The sequence below is a fragment of the Prosopis cineraria genome, unplaced genomic scaffold (genome assembly GCF_029017545.1).
Source record: "Prosopis cineraria cultivar Desert tree isolate PC_DT_omini unplaced genomic scaffold, ASM2901754v1 PC13, whole genome shotgun sequence".
NCBI lineage: Eukaryota > Viridiplantae > Streptophyta > Magnoliopsida > Fabales > Fabaceae > Prosopis > Prosopis cineraria.
This window is the reverse complement of record NW_026555344.1, coordinates 2,084,977-2,097,070: the sequence shown is the minus strand read 5'-3', so window position 1 is coordinate 2,097,070 and position 12,094 is coordinate 2,084,977. Positions and strand designations below refer to the sequence as shown.

The following is a 12,094-nucleotide window of genomic DNA, read 5'->3' as shown; positions in this document are numbered from 1 at the left end:
CTACAAAAGGAAAATGGTGACTGAAATGGTAAGGAAGGATGACAGAACGAGACCACGAGCTCGGTGAAGGAAGAAAAGTCAGATCTGTGACTAGAGATGGTGGGGGAGAGATGAAGGAGAGAAGGACGATAGTCACCAGAGATCTGACAGGGGGCAAGGCAGACCAGAGCACAACACAGAGAAGAGAGAATGAAGAAGTCAGATCTATGACTAGAGATGGTGGGGGAAGACGGAGGAGAGAATGACTAGACTCACCGGAATATGACAGAGGCGGATTGATGGCAGACGACACGGAAGAGGCGGACGAGAGCAAAGCACAGAGACAACAGAATTGAGATGAAGAGCAGGCGAGATTTGAAGCACGAAGAAGACCAGCTCGGGAGGCAAAAAAGACAAATATAAAGTCAGGGGTATCATGATCATTTTAAATAATTAGTATTTTATCTCTCCTCAACTGACTTTTTAAAAACTCCAAATATCAGCTTCTAATTTTTTTTGTTTTAGCCAAGTTTAAAAGTACTTTTAAAAAGTTAATTTTAAACCTTAAATAATCCCCAAGTACCATTTAACTTTCTAAAAGTAGAAATTAACTTTTTGAACGTAAAACGCTCGTTTTCCAAACGCAACCTTATATGTACACACGCACGCATCTGTAAGTCATAACCAAACGCCGTCATTTCCAGGTCGTTGTTGCGTCCTCACTCTCAGAGTTTCTCTGAGCCGTCGCAGCCTCTCTGGCCTCTGCCACTAAACGGACAGAGAGAAAGAGAGTGACTGATTGAACAGGGAGACATGGTCGCTTCGCTTCGGTGATTGTCCGTCAGCAATCTCACCGTTTTTTGTTTTTCCGTAAGGCCGAGATCTTAGTCCTCCGACGAACTAGGGTCTAGGCGAGAGATCTCTTTCTTTCTGCTCTTGAGGTTAGGGTTTTCATGGCTTCTGAGGATGTCAAGACTGGCGAATCTGCTGTCACCAAGATCGTCAATCTCGCAGAGGAGGCGAAACTCGCTAGAGAAGGCGTCAAAGCTCCCAGCTATGCTCTTATGAGCATTTGCAAATCCCTGGTCGCCGGTGGTGTCGCGGGAGGAGTGTGAGTTATACTCTCGTCAATGCAATTTTTAATTTTGAGGGTTAAAGAGTGACTCAGGACGAAAGCGTATTCGTGTTTCATGTTTTATTTTCGATCCAAGTTTTTTCTTTTTCCCCCATAGTAAACTAAATGGTTAGAAATATCACTGCTTCAATTTCCATGCTCCATTATAAACAAGAACAATTTTTTTTGGGGATCGTGAAGGTTTAATGTTCTATTGTTTAGGAACAATGACGCATTAATTGCTAAAATAATGAGCCATTTAATTTGTGGACAGAGTATGATTAACATTATTTCACGTGGCCATTCCTTTCTGCTTGATGAATAACCTGATTATACGATAAGGTGGGAAATTGCCAGTGATGTGCGTGTTCGCTCCCTCTCCTTGGATCACATGTGAAGAAGCACTCCCATTTCTAGACCTGGGAACAAATGCTTCTCCTGGTTTTAGTTTCCGGCTTTCATACGCAGGAGGGCTTTATTTTTGGCTGCTTATATAGTTCTTTTATGAATTAAATTATTATTAGGATTCACTGGGGCTCTCGATTGTATTGAAATCTCCATTTATTGAGATGGGAATGTGGTGTCATGGGATCGAATTCCTTTAAGTTTTGGAAGTTTCATGATTTGATCTGCATATTTGTAAATCTTCAGCAGTTTTCTATTTTGATAGTTTGGGCTTCATTTGGCCTCTCAAACTACAAATATTCAATTCTTGATTTGATAATTTTAATTTTATTTCATTTATCTTTCTATGGTAGTTTACTGTTAGTACAGAACGTGGTCCTGTGATAAGGCTCAATTTTACCTATCTGGTTTTATTGTGTAACTTGCTCATTTTTCAAAGTTCTACCTGTTCATGAAATTTCAGTTTCAAACTGCTCTCCCAGTCTCCCAAACCAAAGGGTTCTTGTACTTTCTAGAAAAGTTTGGATGACTGCTTAAATATTCGTGAGAACATTTTAGGATTTAGTTGGATATGAATCTATATACCTGCATTTGCTAAACGTTAGACATTATATCATAAGTCATTTCAATAAACTCTATGCTTCTGATGCTCTTACTATTTATTATTGTTATATATTCTGAATCGTAAGTGCTTCAGCACATTTGTATGTAATGCCAGCTCTTTATCCTGTTTCAATTGATTTCTTGGTAATGAAAAGTGGTAGAAAAATTTCATCCTTTTATGTTTTGAATGTGAATTTCCATACTAGCGTTACTTTGCTTTCTAACCAAGAATTTGGTTGCATTGAAGTTGGTGTTGATTTCAATAAATTGAGGACAGTAATAACAAACTAAGTTAAATACCATGAAAGTTATTTGACTGTTAAACCTAGTATCCTGTCCAATCAACTACTTCCTCATTTTCTATATGTAAGAGGAACTACCACTTTTTTTTTTTAATTTATTAGCAAAATCATGTATCTCAATAAGCATTTATTTCAATTTTCTTAGATGACCCCTCATAAACTCATAATTTTCATTCATGAGAAATAATTAATGCAGCTTTATTTTGATTAAATACAAGTGTATTTTAGTCCAATATTTTTATTTCTAGACACAATTTTCATCGTTAACTGATTTTCTTAAATCGTATGGTATAGTTTTTTTCTCTTATATATAAAAACGGAAGAATTATCTTCTTGAACTTTAATTCACTCAAAACTTTTTTGTATCTGTGTAGGTCAAGAACAGCAGTTGCACCACTGGAACGAATGAAAATTTTGCTACAGGTTAGTTGTCTAAGTTGTTTACAGTTGATTGTGTAAATATATCATTTCTTATTAACTGTGTACAAGTTCATCCTTCGAGCTACTGTTGTGTGTGCTTGTGCATGTGCATTCATCTGATATGTCTCTGGGCCTTGCCATTACAGGTCCAGAATCCCCACAATATAAAATATAGCGGAACAGTTCAAGGACTAAAATATATATGGAGAACAGAAGGTTTTCGTGGCCTGTTCAAAGGGAATGGTACTAATTGTGCTCGAATTGTCCCTAATTCTGCAGTGAAGTTCTTTAGCTATGAGCAAGCTTCCAAGTAAGTTTTCTTCAAGAAATACAGTGTTGCTGTTGCATTGATTGCTTAATTGTGTAGCATTTTGTACCATTTGATATGCATCTGTGTGCTATATTCATTGAAGCACTGTTATAACTGCAAGTTAGATGTGTAGGTACCAGGTAGTATGTCTTGGGTGTGCCTAAATAGGTATGGGATATGTATTCATCTTTTCAAAATAATGAATTAAAAACCTAAACAGGAGACAAGTCTTGCACTCCTGATTTGAGGGGCAAGCTTTTCACTTAAATCAACAGGTGTAACTTCTCCCCTCCTTTCTCTTAGAGATATCCGCAACTCTAGAGACTTGCATTTGGGATTTCGGGAATGGTGGTTCTAATGGGAAGGCATCATAAATTACAGGGAAGATAACTTTTGGTGTGGTGGCGGTTGTTGTAATTAAGCAGGAAACATGGTTATTTTGCAGCCGCTGCAAATGCCTTCCAAAATTATTATCAATCCTTTTTTTTCCCTTCTATGCAAAAGTTGAAAACATGGTTTTTTTTTTTGGAATTGTAAATATTAAATTTTGGTTATTGTTTGTTAATGACCCATTATAATTTTTTTATTTAATTTTATTTATTGGAAACATGTGATATGTCAATTTATTTGCCATACTTGTACCCTGCCACTTTCAAAAATGATTTTACCCTGTCTCCTTCTTGTACCAATGTAAACTTGCTATGTTATGCTCAATTGTGTGTTGTCATCACCATGATGGAAGATTGGCTCCAGCAATCCTCCTTTACTGTTTTGCTTGATGGCAGTCTGCAGCTGCACCTGCAATGACATCTCAGATTTTCTTTTCATGCAACTGACTCATATTTCCAATGTCTCAGTTTTTATCCCTAACTGTTCCTTGTTATTTTGACAGAGGAATACTGTATATGTATCGGCAGCAAACTGGAAAAGGTGTGTACATGTTGTCATCTTATTTTGTGCATTGTGTATCAAGATGATAATTTTATTACAGTAGTAATCTATCCCGTGACCTTTGTATTGCCATTTTTTATGTCGTCCTGCTTCTGTGGTGTAATTATGTAGTCTCTATACATTAAGATGCATCTCCATTTTGTTCCCCATCTACTCAAGACTAAATTTTGTCATCCACCACAATAATAGGATTAATCCATGTAAATTGGGTTTCTCAGTTCTGACTGATGGAATTTCTTCTTCCTTGAGCCTGTCTTTGTGTTTCCTCCAGTTTGATCTAAACTTGTTACTTTGTTTCTTTCCACTTAACCATGCTAAACTTTATTGTCAATTGTTTAGATGATGGGGCAGTTTGTGATGTAGACCAGTGAATACTGTCTAGGAATCTAGGATTCTGAGTTTCAATTTCATGCCATTTATTGACTGGTCGAGTACATGAACCATAATATTTTTTTGGGTAACTTACATGAATTCTAATATTTGGTCTCATGAAAAATCAATTCAGCATCTCTGTCACGAGTCCTAATGCTTCTGGGCACGTTGGAGGCTTTATCAGTAGTATCCTAGAATCTCATAAATGCATCAACTGAAATGAACCTTTTTATGTCTTTGAGCATTGACAATATTTGGCAGTATGGTCTAAGTATTTTCATTGCACTTCTTGCAGAGGATGCTGAACTGACTCCAGTTCTACGTCTTGGAGCTGGAGCTTGTGCTGGAATAATTGCCATGTCTGCAACTTATCCAATGGATATGGTTCGAGGCAGGATTACTGTACAGGTGCATTTTATTTTTAACTTTTTACCTGTTCATTATATAAAATGCTGCTTTGTATTTTTCAGAATGGCAGCTTCTAATGTATAAAGTTAATATTTTCTCGAAGTGCTGCAAATTGAATTAGATAAGAAACCTTGATAAAATATGCCCATCTTCCTTTTGTTCTCATTGTTCTTCAGCAATCTTTTTTTTCCTTTTTAATTTGCAGACACAGAATTCCCCTTACCAGTACAGAGGAATGTTCCATGCTCTTTCAACTGTGCTCAGGGAAGAAGGTCCACGTGCTTTATACAAGGGCTGGCTTCCTTCTGTCATTGGAGTTGTGAGTAATAGTTCCATAATCTAAATTGTTCCTGAAGTCAAAGATTTATGGTCAGGATCCTAAATTCATAACAAATCCAATTAATATACTTTATGTAAACATTGACTTCATAGGAGGCCTTGCTTCACTTTATTCTCCCCCCCCCTTTGGACCGCAAGCTTCATATCATAGGGAATGTCTGTTATGAAGTTCGGAAAAGAGGGATTAGTTGGTTTGTTGCAGCTATACGCCTTTTGTTTTGATTTTATTATTCTTGAATATCCTAATGGGTGCAGCTGAATAAGGGATCAAATTATAGCCATATAGATTCTACTTCTTGTTGAGGCGCAAATTTGTAGGCTCTTTACATCTTTGTTTGTTATATTTATATATAAATATTCCTTTATTTTGACTTGCTTTCAGACCTCAAATTCTTTGTCTTGTCACTCCAATAGTTATTGCCAAATCATTTTCCCATTGCTTTTTGACTGGGATAATGAGATTACGTTTGTGCTACTGGGGTCTTATTGAGAACAGTATGTCTGAATAGGTTAGGATTTGTTAGTAGATATCCATCCATCTATCTACCTATGAATATGATTTATCGATGATTTATGTTTAGACTGAAGATATTTGTGGCCAATATGAGGGAGGATTCATGAGAAGGCCATACCAAAAATTGGCAGGATTACTGTTAATGTGACATGGACATTTACCTTTCAGCAATGTATCCTGATTATTGCTCTGTGACTACTTGATTGGAAAGGCTTTGCTTATTGTTTGCAGAATCAATTTATTCAAGAAATAGAGGCCTACTATCCTAGAGTTTCCTAAATCCTTTAGAATTTGCAAGTAACCTATCTAGTATGATCTAGAAAGGAAACTAGGCAGTAGTGGTGCCAACTGCAGGAAGCAGGATCAATTGTATTTAAATGTAGGGGCTTACAATAGAATGTTGATCACATGCTTCATAAGTATTACCGGCACATTGAAGTTCTTTTTTAACTTCACATAGAATCTCTCGTTTGGGTGCTACGGATGGAATTCATTTCATACTGTTTCCTTTTGCAGATTCCTTATGTGGGTCTCAACTTTGCTGTGTACGAGTCTTTGAAAGACTGGTTAGTTAAAACCAAACCATTTGGCATAAGTCAAGATAATGATTTGGGGGTGACAACACGGCTGGCATGTGGTGCTGTTGCTGGAACTATTGGACAAACAGTTGCATATCCACTTGATGTCATTCGTAGAAGAATGCAGATGGTGGGTTGGAATCATGCTTCTTCTGTTGTTGCTGGTGATGGAAGAGGAAAGGCTCCTCTTGAATACAACGGAATGATTGATGCATTCCGGAAAACTGTTCGTAATGAGGGATTTGGAGCATTATACAAGGGTTTGGTGCCCAATTCTGTAAAGGTCAGTATGCATCTAATTCTCATAACTTATTCTGCCTAAGTGTGGGGAAGACTTTCTGATTGTCTACATGATTTTACTTTCCATAGACAGTTGTTATCAGTGTAGGGCATGTTTTCTTGAAAAATGCTGCAATGGGTCACTGGAAAACTTTTTGTTCCCACCAAGTATCTGTATCCATTTCAATGTCAGTCCTGTTTAGAACTGTGAATGTAGCAATACCTGATTGACCAAAATCAACTTGTTCGGTAGTTATGACAATATCCAATTGTTTTGAGTCAAATATTGGTGTCTTGAACCATATATTACTTATGCTGTAATTCCAGATCTATGATGTGCTAAGATCAACTATGCAGACACCTGTTCTAGGCTTTAGCTTATTTCTAGCCCTGTCTGGTGCTGTTTCAATTGAGATCACAGGATTGTTTTATAAATAATCTCTTCTTTCCTGTACTGGTGACAAGACTTAAGATTGGATGCTATAGACTTCCATTTGTTGTGGTCTGAATCCACGGAAGACTGTCCACTTTGCATACCACCCTATTATTCTTCAATCGCCAATGATAGAAGTCATTGTAGTATGATAATGAACATGATTTTGTTTGTATATTCTCCTGTTTTCTTTTAGGGGATTTAATCTTCCTTCAGTTCAAACATTATTTATATTCACTTGATGTCTTTCAGGTGGTCCCATCTATAGCTATTGCCTTTGTTACGTATGAGGTGGTGAAGGACATTTTAGGAGTGGAGATCCGAATATCTGAGTGAAGGTTTGTTGCCTCATGATATCTGTTCTCCTGGTGTGGTAACTTTTGTAGGCAAGGGGATGCAGAGATGGTAAATTAGGGTTGTTTTCTTCTTCGTTGTCATCTCTCCAAGGATGAGTTCAGGGAAGCTCGAGCTAGTGTTTATAAATCTATTCCCTTGTTTCTTTCTTGTATTTCCTTGTGAACCTTTGGTAGCTTTTAGGATCTCATTCATCTTCTATGTCAATAAATGTTGTGGAGGTTCAATGCAAGGACATATCTGCAGGGCTTTCTACAGGAATCAAGAAAGCATTTTTCTTTCTGGAATTTGCAGTGACTGAATCCCAGTACCTTTCAATTACCCCCGCAAAAGAATGAGTTGTTTGCTTGTTTTAGGTATAGCTTAGTTTAACACACAAATAATGTGATGCTATACTTTTACAACCATTGAAACATGGAGAAACACTGGTATTTATACTGTAATGTGATTGGTGAGATCGTGTTTCAATTCTTACGGTGGATGAATCTGCAAGAAATTTTCAGAGAGGAAGGGGAAAAATACCAAGGATGGACATCCATTGGGCTGGCAATTTTATGTTTTAGTGAGCATTCCTTCAATTCCCCCCTTCTATTTAGATTATCCAAAGAACAATACTTTAGATGAAGCGAAAGTTGTTTTACTAAAATGGAATGGAATTTGATTACCAGTCACCACTATAAATGTGTTTGGTATTATCTCAAGAGTTTTGAAATTTATTTAATTAAATATAAATCAATGTTAAAAGACGCTAATGCCGTGAAAACAAAAATTTTCCCCTTCTTTTACCCCCTCCATCTTGTCCGTTAAAGATCAAAGTGTCCGTAAATTCTATGGGCAATTTGGCAGGTCATGGACTAGCAAAATTTGTATTATAACTGAAATGCGTACGTAACTCATAGTAGGCTTCCATTTCCCTTGTACTTATAGGTCGACATAATGTACAAGAAAACATGTCTGATTTACAAAATTGAGAAATGAAAAATTAAAATTTACCCAAAGGTTCAAAGGTGCTATGTTAATTGAATGAATGATGGCAACAGCGTCACAAAAAATGCGTTACATAGAAAGCCAAGTGAATTCCTTGGGTTTCATCTTCATGAAGGAGCCCGATAGCATGATTTAATCACGGTGAACAGGCGGGGAACTAGAACTTAGCAAGGAGAGGTGAAAATTGAAAAGCACATATAAAGTTTATATGAACGGTTTTCGGGTAAAAAACATAAGGAGAATTAATCATTTGACCACCATGGTTTTAATCATATTGTAATTTAGTCTCCAAACTTTAATTCAGTATAATTTAATTTTTATAGTTTTGATTTGATTAAATATATCCCAATTTCTATAGTTTTAACCATTTAAAATATTAGTTTTTAAGTTTTTAGAGATAATTTTGGTGTTGTTTGATTGATAAATTTGGATTTTAGATTTGAAATCTTGTATTTCAGATTTCACATTTGAAATTTTATTTAAAATTCTTTGTTTGTATAGTTAAAAAAAAATCAAATAAAAAGATAGATGAATCTTGAAACAAAAATGAAAAATTACAAATAACAAGTCTATTTTTATTTTTTAATTGATAAGAGAGGTGACTCCTTTCTGGACCAACTGAATAAAACTAATTTTATTTTGATTCTAAAGATTGATAGACCTGAAACCATTAGCCAATTTGGACATATAAGTTTATGTGACTTTACTTATAAAGTAATTTCCAAGCTTTTAGCCACTAGACTCAAATTTATTCTAGATGTTTGCATCTCTTCTCAACAAAAAGCTTTTGTTCCTAATCGTCTCATCCAGTTAACATCTTTCTTGTTCAAGAAGTTTTCATTTTTTGAAAAGACTAAAATCTGAAAAAGAGTTTAATTTTGCCTTCAAAATAGACATGAATAAAGCTTTTGATAAATTAGAGTGGAGGTTTATTGAAGGTGTTCTCTGCAAACTTGGATTATATGATCTTTGGATATCTTGGTGATGAAATGTTTTAAAAGCCCTCACTTTAATATTCAAATTGTTGGTAAGACCATTGCTAAAGTTACCGTTAGAAGAGGTGTTAGGCAAGGGGACACTTGCAGAAAGGGGACACTTGCAGGGCATAAAAGTTACTGAAAATTGCCTAATGCTCACACATTGCCTCTTTGCAGACGATACAATCCAGTTTTTGAATGCCTCTAGACAGAATTGAAGCATCATGAAGGAAATTCTAAACACATACTGCAATGTCTCAGGACAGAGAACAAACTTTGATAAGTTTTCTCTTTTCTTCTCTGCCAACACCCCTATGAATATTGAGGATGATGTGTACCAATTCTTACAAATCCTTATGGTCGATGATCCTGGCTCATACCTTGGCCTTCCTATACTTTGGGGCAGATCCAAATTTACTGCTCTAGCTCATGTGTGAGATAAGGTTGGGAAGAAGATTCATGGTTGGCGAAGCAAACATCTCTCCTTTGCTGGAAGGGAGGTGATGATAAAATCTATCATTAATGCGATCCCTATCTTCCCGATGCTATGCTTCACCTTGAAAGAACCTATAAGGAATTAGATAGTATGGTGGCCAACTTCTTCTAGGGTCAATCTGAAGATCATGACAAAATTCATTGGACAGCTTGGCATAGACTATGCAATTCAAAGAGAGAGGGTGGTTTGGGATTTTGTGACTTTATGGCATTCAATGATGCCCAACTTGGAAAATCAGCTTGGCGAATGCTCTATAATCCAAATCATCAGTGGGTTTTCTAGAATTCCATTTTCTTGGTTGCCTCCACCTGTTGCGGCCATAAAGGTTAATTTTGATGGTTCTTTTTTAAATTCATCTGGTAGAGCTGGTATTGGAATTATTTGGAGAGATGATAGAGGTAATTTCCTAAAAGGGTGGTGTGAAACTATTTCTGCCTCCTCAAGATTTATGGTTGAGTTATTTGCTTGCAAGAAAGCTTTGTCACTCTTAACTGAACAGTCTAGCCAAGTCTTAACTTTAGAAATGGACTGTCAAGATTTATTCCAGGCTTTAAATTCCAAATCTGTGTATAAGTGTAGCTGGCTATATTATGGAATGATTGCTGGTATTCTGCAAACTATTGAGTCTTTTAGCTTTTTGTCCTTTTCTTTAGTCAGACGATTAGGGAACAATGTTGCTGATTTTTTAGCAGCTTCTGCTTCAACAGGGGTGGAACCTCGTGGCTGGGTCTCTGCACCTTCACCCTCTCTCAATGCCATTATCACTAAAGACTTTCTTGTTCTGCATCACTCAATTTTGCATACTCCTGCTGATTTTAACTGGCAGGGAATTGGCTAATATTAATCTTTGTTTTTGTTTCTCTGGTATGCCTCTGTCATTTTGACATTTGGCTTGACTGATGTTTTAGTTGTTAATGATATTCCCCTTTTGGTCAAAAAATTGATAAGGGATGAAAATATACAAGACTTATAAAAATATCAATAATGAAAACATAAAAAGAATGAAATGTAAAGTAATTAAAATTTTAAATAATTAAAGTGTAGAGAAAATTTAAAATTATAAAGGAATTATAATTTGAAATGAATTTAGATGAGAGATTTGGTTTAAATTCAAATTCTCATTAACCTAAACATATCATTAGCTCTTATAATTTTATTTTTAAAACGTGGTGACTAGTATTAAAAATATAAGTATTGAGTTATTATATCAAGTCAAAGAAAGAGTCTGAGTTTTTAGTTAATGTAAATCTGCTCCACCCAAATTGCGGCTTATAAATGGAGGACTATTCGTTGTATGTTTTGGTTATAATCAATTTAACCATGGTTTGATAATTTTAATGTGAATTAAGACGTCGATTGGTCAGAACATGAATATGAACTTGTGACGTAAACGTGAATGCATGTTTGGTTAATTCGGCGTGCCGCTGACTCTGACCATGAGAGAGTGTGGCCATGAGAGTGGCCACGCCATATCACCGCTCATAATATCATGTTGCACGTGACCACCTCCCTTTCTACGACTCCAATTACATTCTTATCCTTGTCTCCTTTCACCCCAACACCACCGGCTTTATACAAATATCTTTCTAATGTTTTTAAATACATTACTATACATTCCAAGTAATATTAACATCGAATATATATATATATATATATGTATGTATGTATGTATATAACTCATTTTTCGGACTTCATAAATTGTATGATTTTATGTATAAAAAATTGTCTGAATACAACTTAACTTTCGTGGCTTTGAGTTATCTATCTTTTTAAATATATCTTGTATTAAGCAATAGTAATGAATAAAATTTTGACTTTTGATAAAAAAAAAAAGTTATCTATCTTCGATGATTAACTCATGATAACAATGGGAGATAAATTTAAAAAGCATATTTGTGAAAAAGTTTGGTTTTATACCAAGGATTGAGGCTGAGCTCAAGTTTTCTGGCCAAAGCTTTGTTGGTCACAACTCGCAAGCTTACAGAAAATCTTGATATAACCGAAATTAAGCTCTAATTATAAACAATCCCCCTTTTGATTAACTGGGTGATTTGGTCAACCGTATATACTCGTACTCCATTCCTCTTTATATATAAAATATTTTTAATTAAATTTCATATACCAATCAAAAGTTATTATTTAATTGAAAACTCTAATTTTGCCTTTATTAAATGTCATAATTAATATCATAATAGTAGATAAAGTATACAATTAATTTATCTTCTCATTTTTAAAATAAGGATAAAATTATTCAATTACTTAAAATTATTATA

General features: G+C 35.4%; 1 protein-coding gene across 1 annotated transcript; it reads left to right on the top strand.

Annotated features, from left to right (window-relative positions):
• The first annotated feature begins 653 nt into the window (after window positions 1-653).
• On the top strand, window positions 654-7,835 carry LOC129291015 (mitochondrial adenine nucleotide transporter ADNT1). Its single transcript, XM_054928103.1, has 8 exons — window positions 654-1,090; window positions 2,778-2,826; window positions 2,970-3,133; window positions 4,026-4,063; window positions 4,752-4,864; window positions 5,070-5,183; window positions 6,234-6,578; window positions 7,260-7,835. Exons 1-8 carry the CDS (start codon window positions 933-935, stop codon window positions 7,341-7,343), a joined length of 1,065 nt encoding a protein of 354 aa, XP_054784078.1. The 5' UTR covers window positions 654-932; the 3' UTR covers window positions 7,344-7,835.
• Window positions 7,836-12,094: the final 4,259 nt, after the last annotated feature.

Bases quoted from the DNA above. Each gene is read 5' to 3' on its own strand.
- LOC129291015 (XM_054928103.1), top strand. From the start codon at position 933: ATGGCTTCTGAGGATGTCAAGACTGGCGAATCTGCTGTCACCAAGATC. The intron at 3,134-4,025 runs GTAAGTTTTCTT...TTATTTTGACAG, and splicing joins AGCTATGAGCAAGCTTCCAA to AGGAATACTGTATATGTATC. The intron at 4,064-4,751 runs GTGTGTACATGT...CACTTCTTGCAG, and splicing joins TCGGCAGCAAACTGGAAAAG to AGGATGCTGAACTGACTCCA.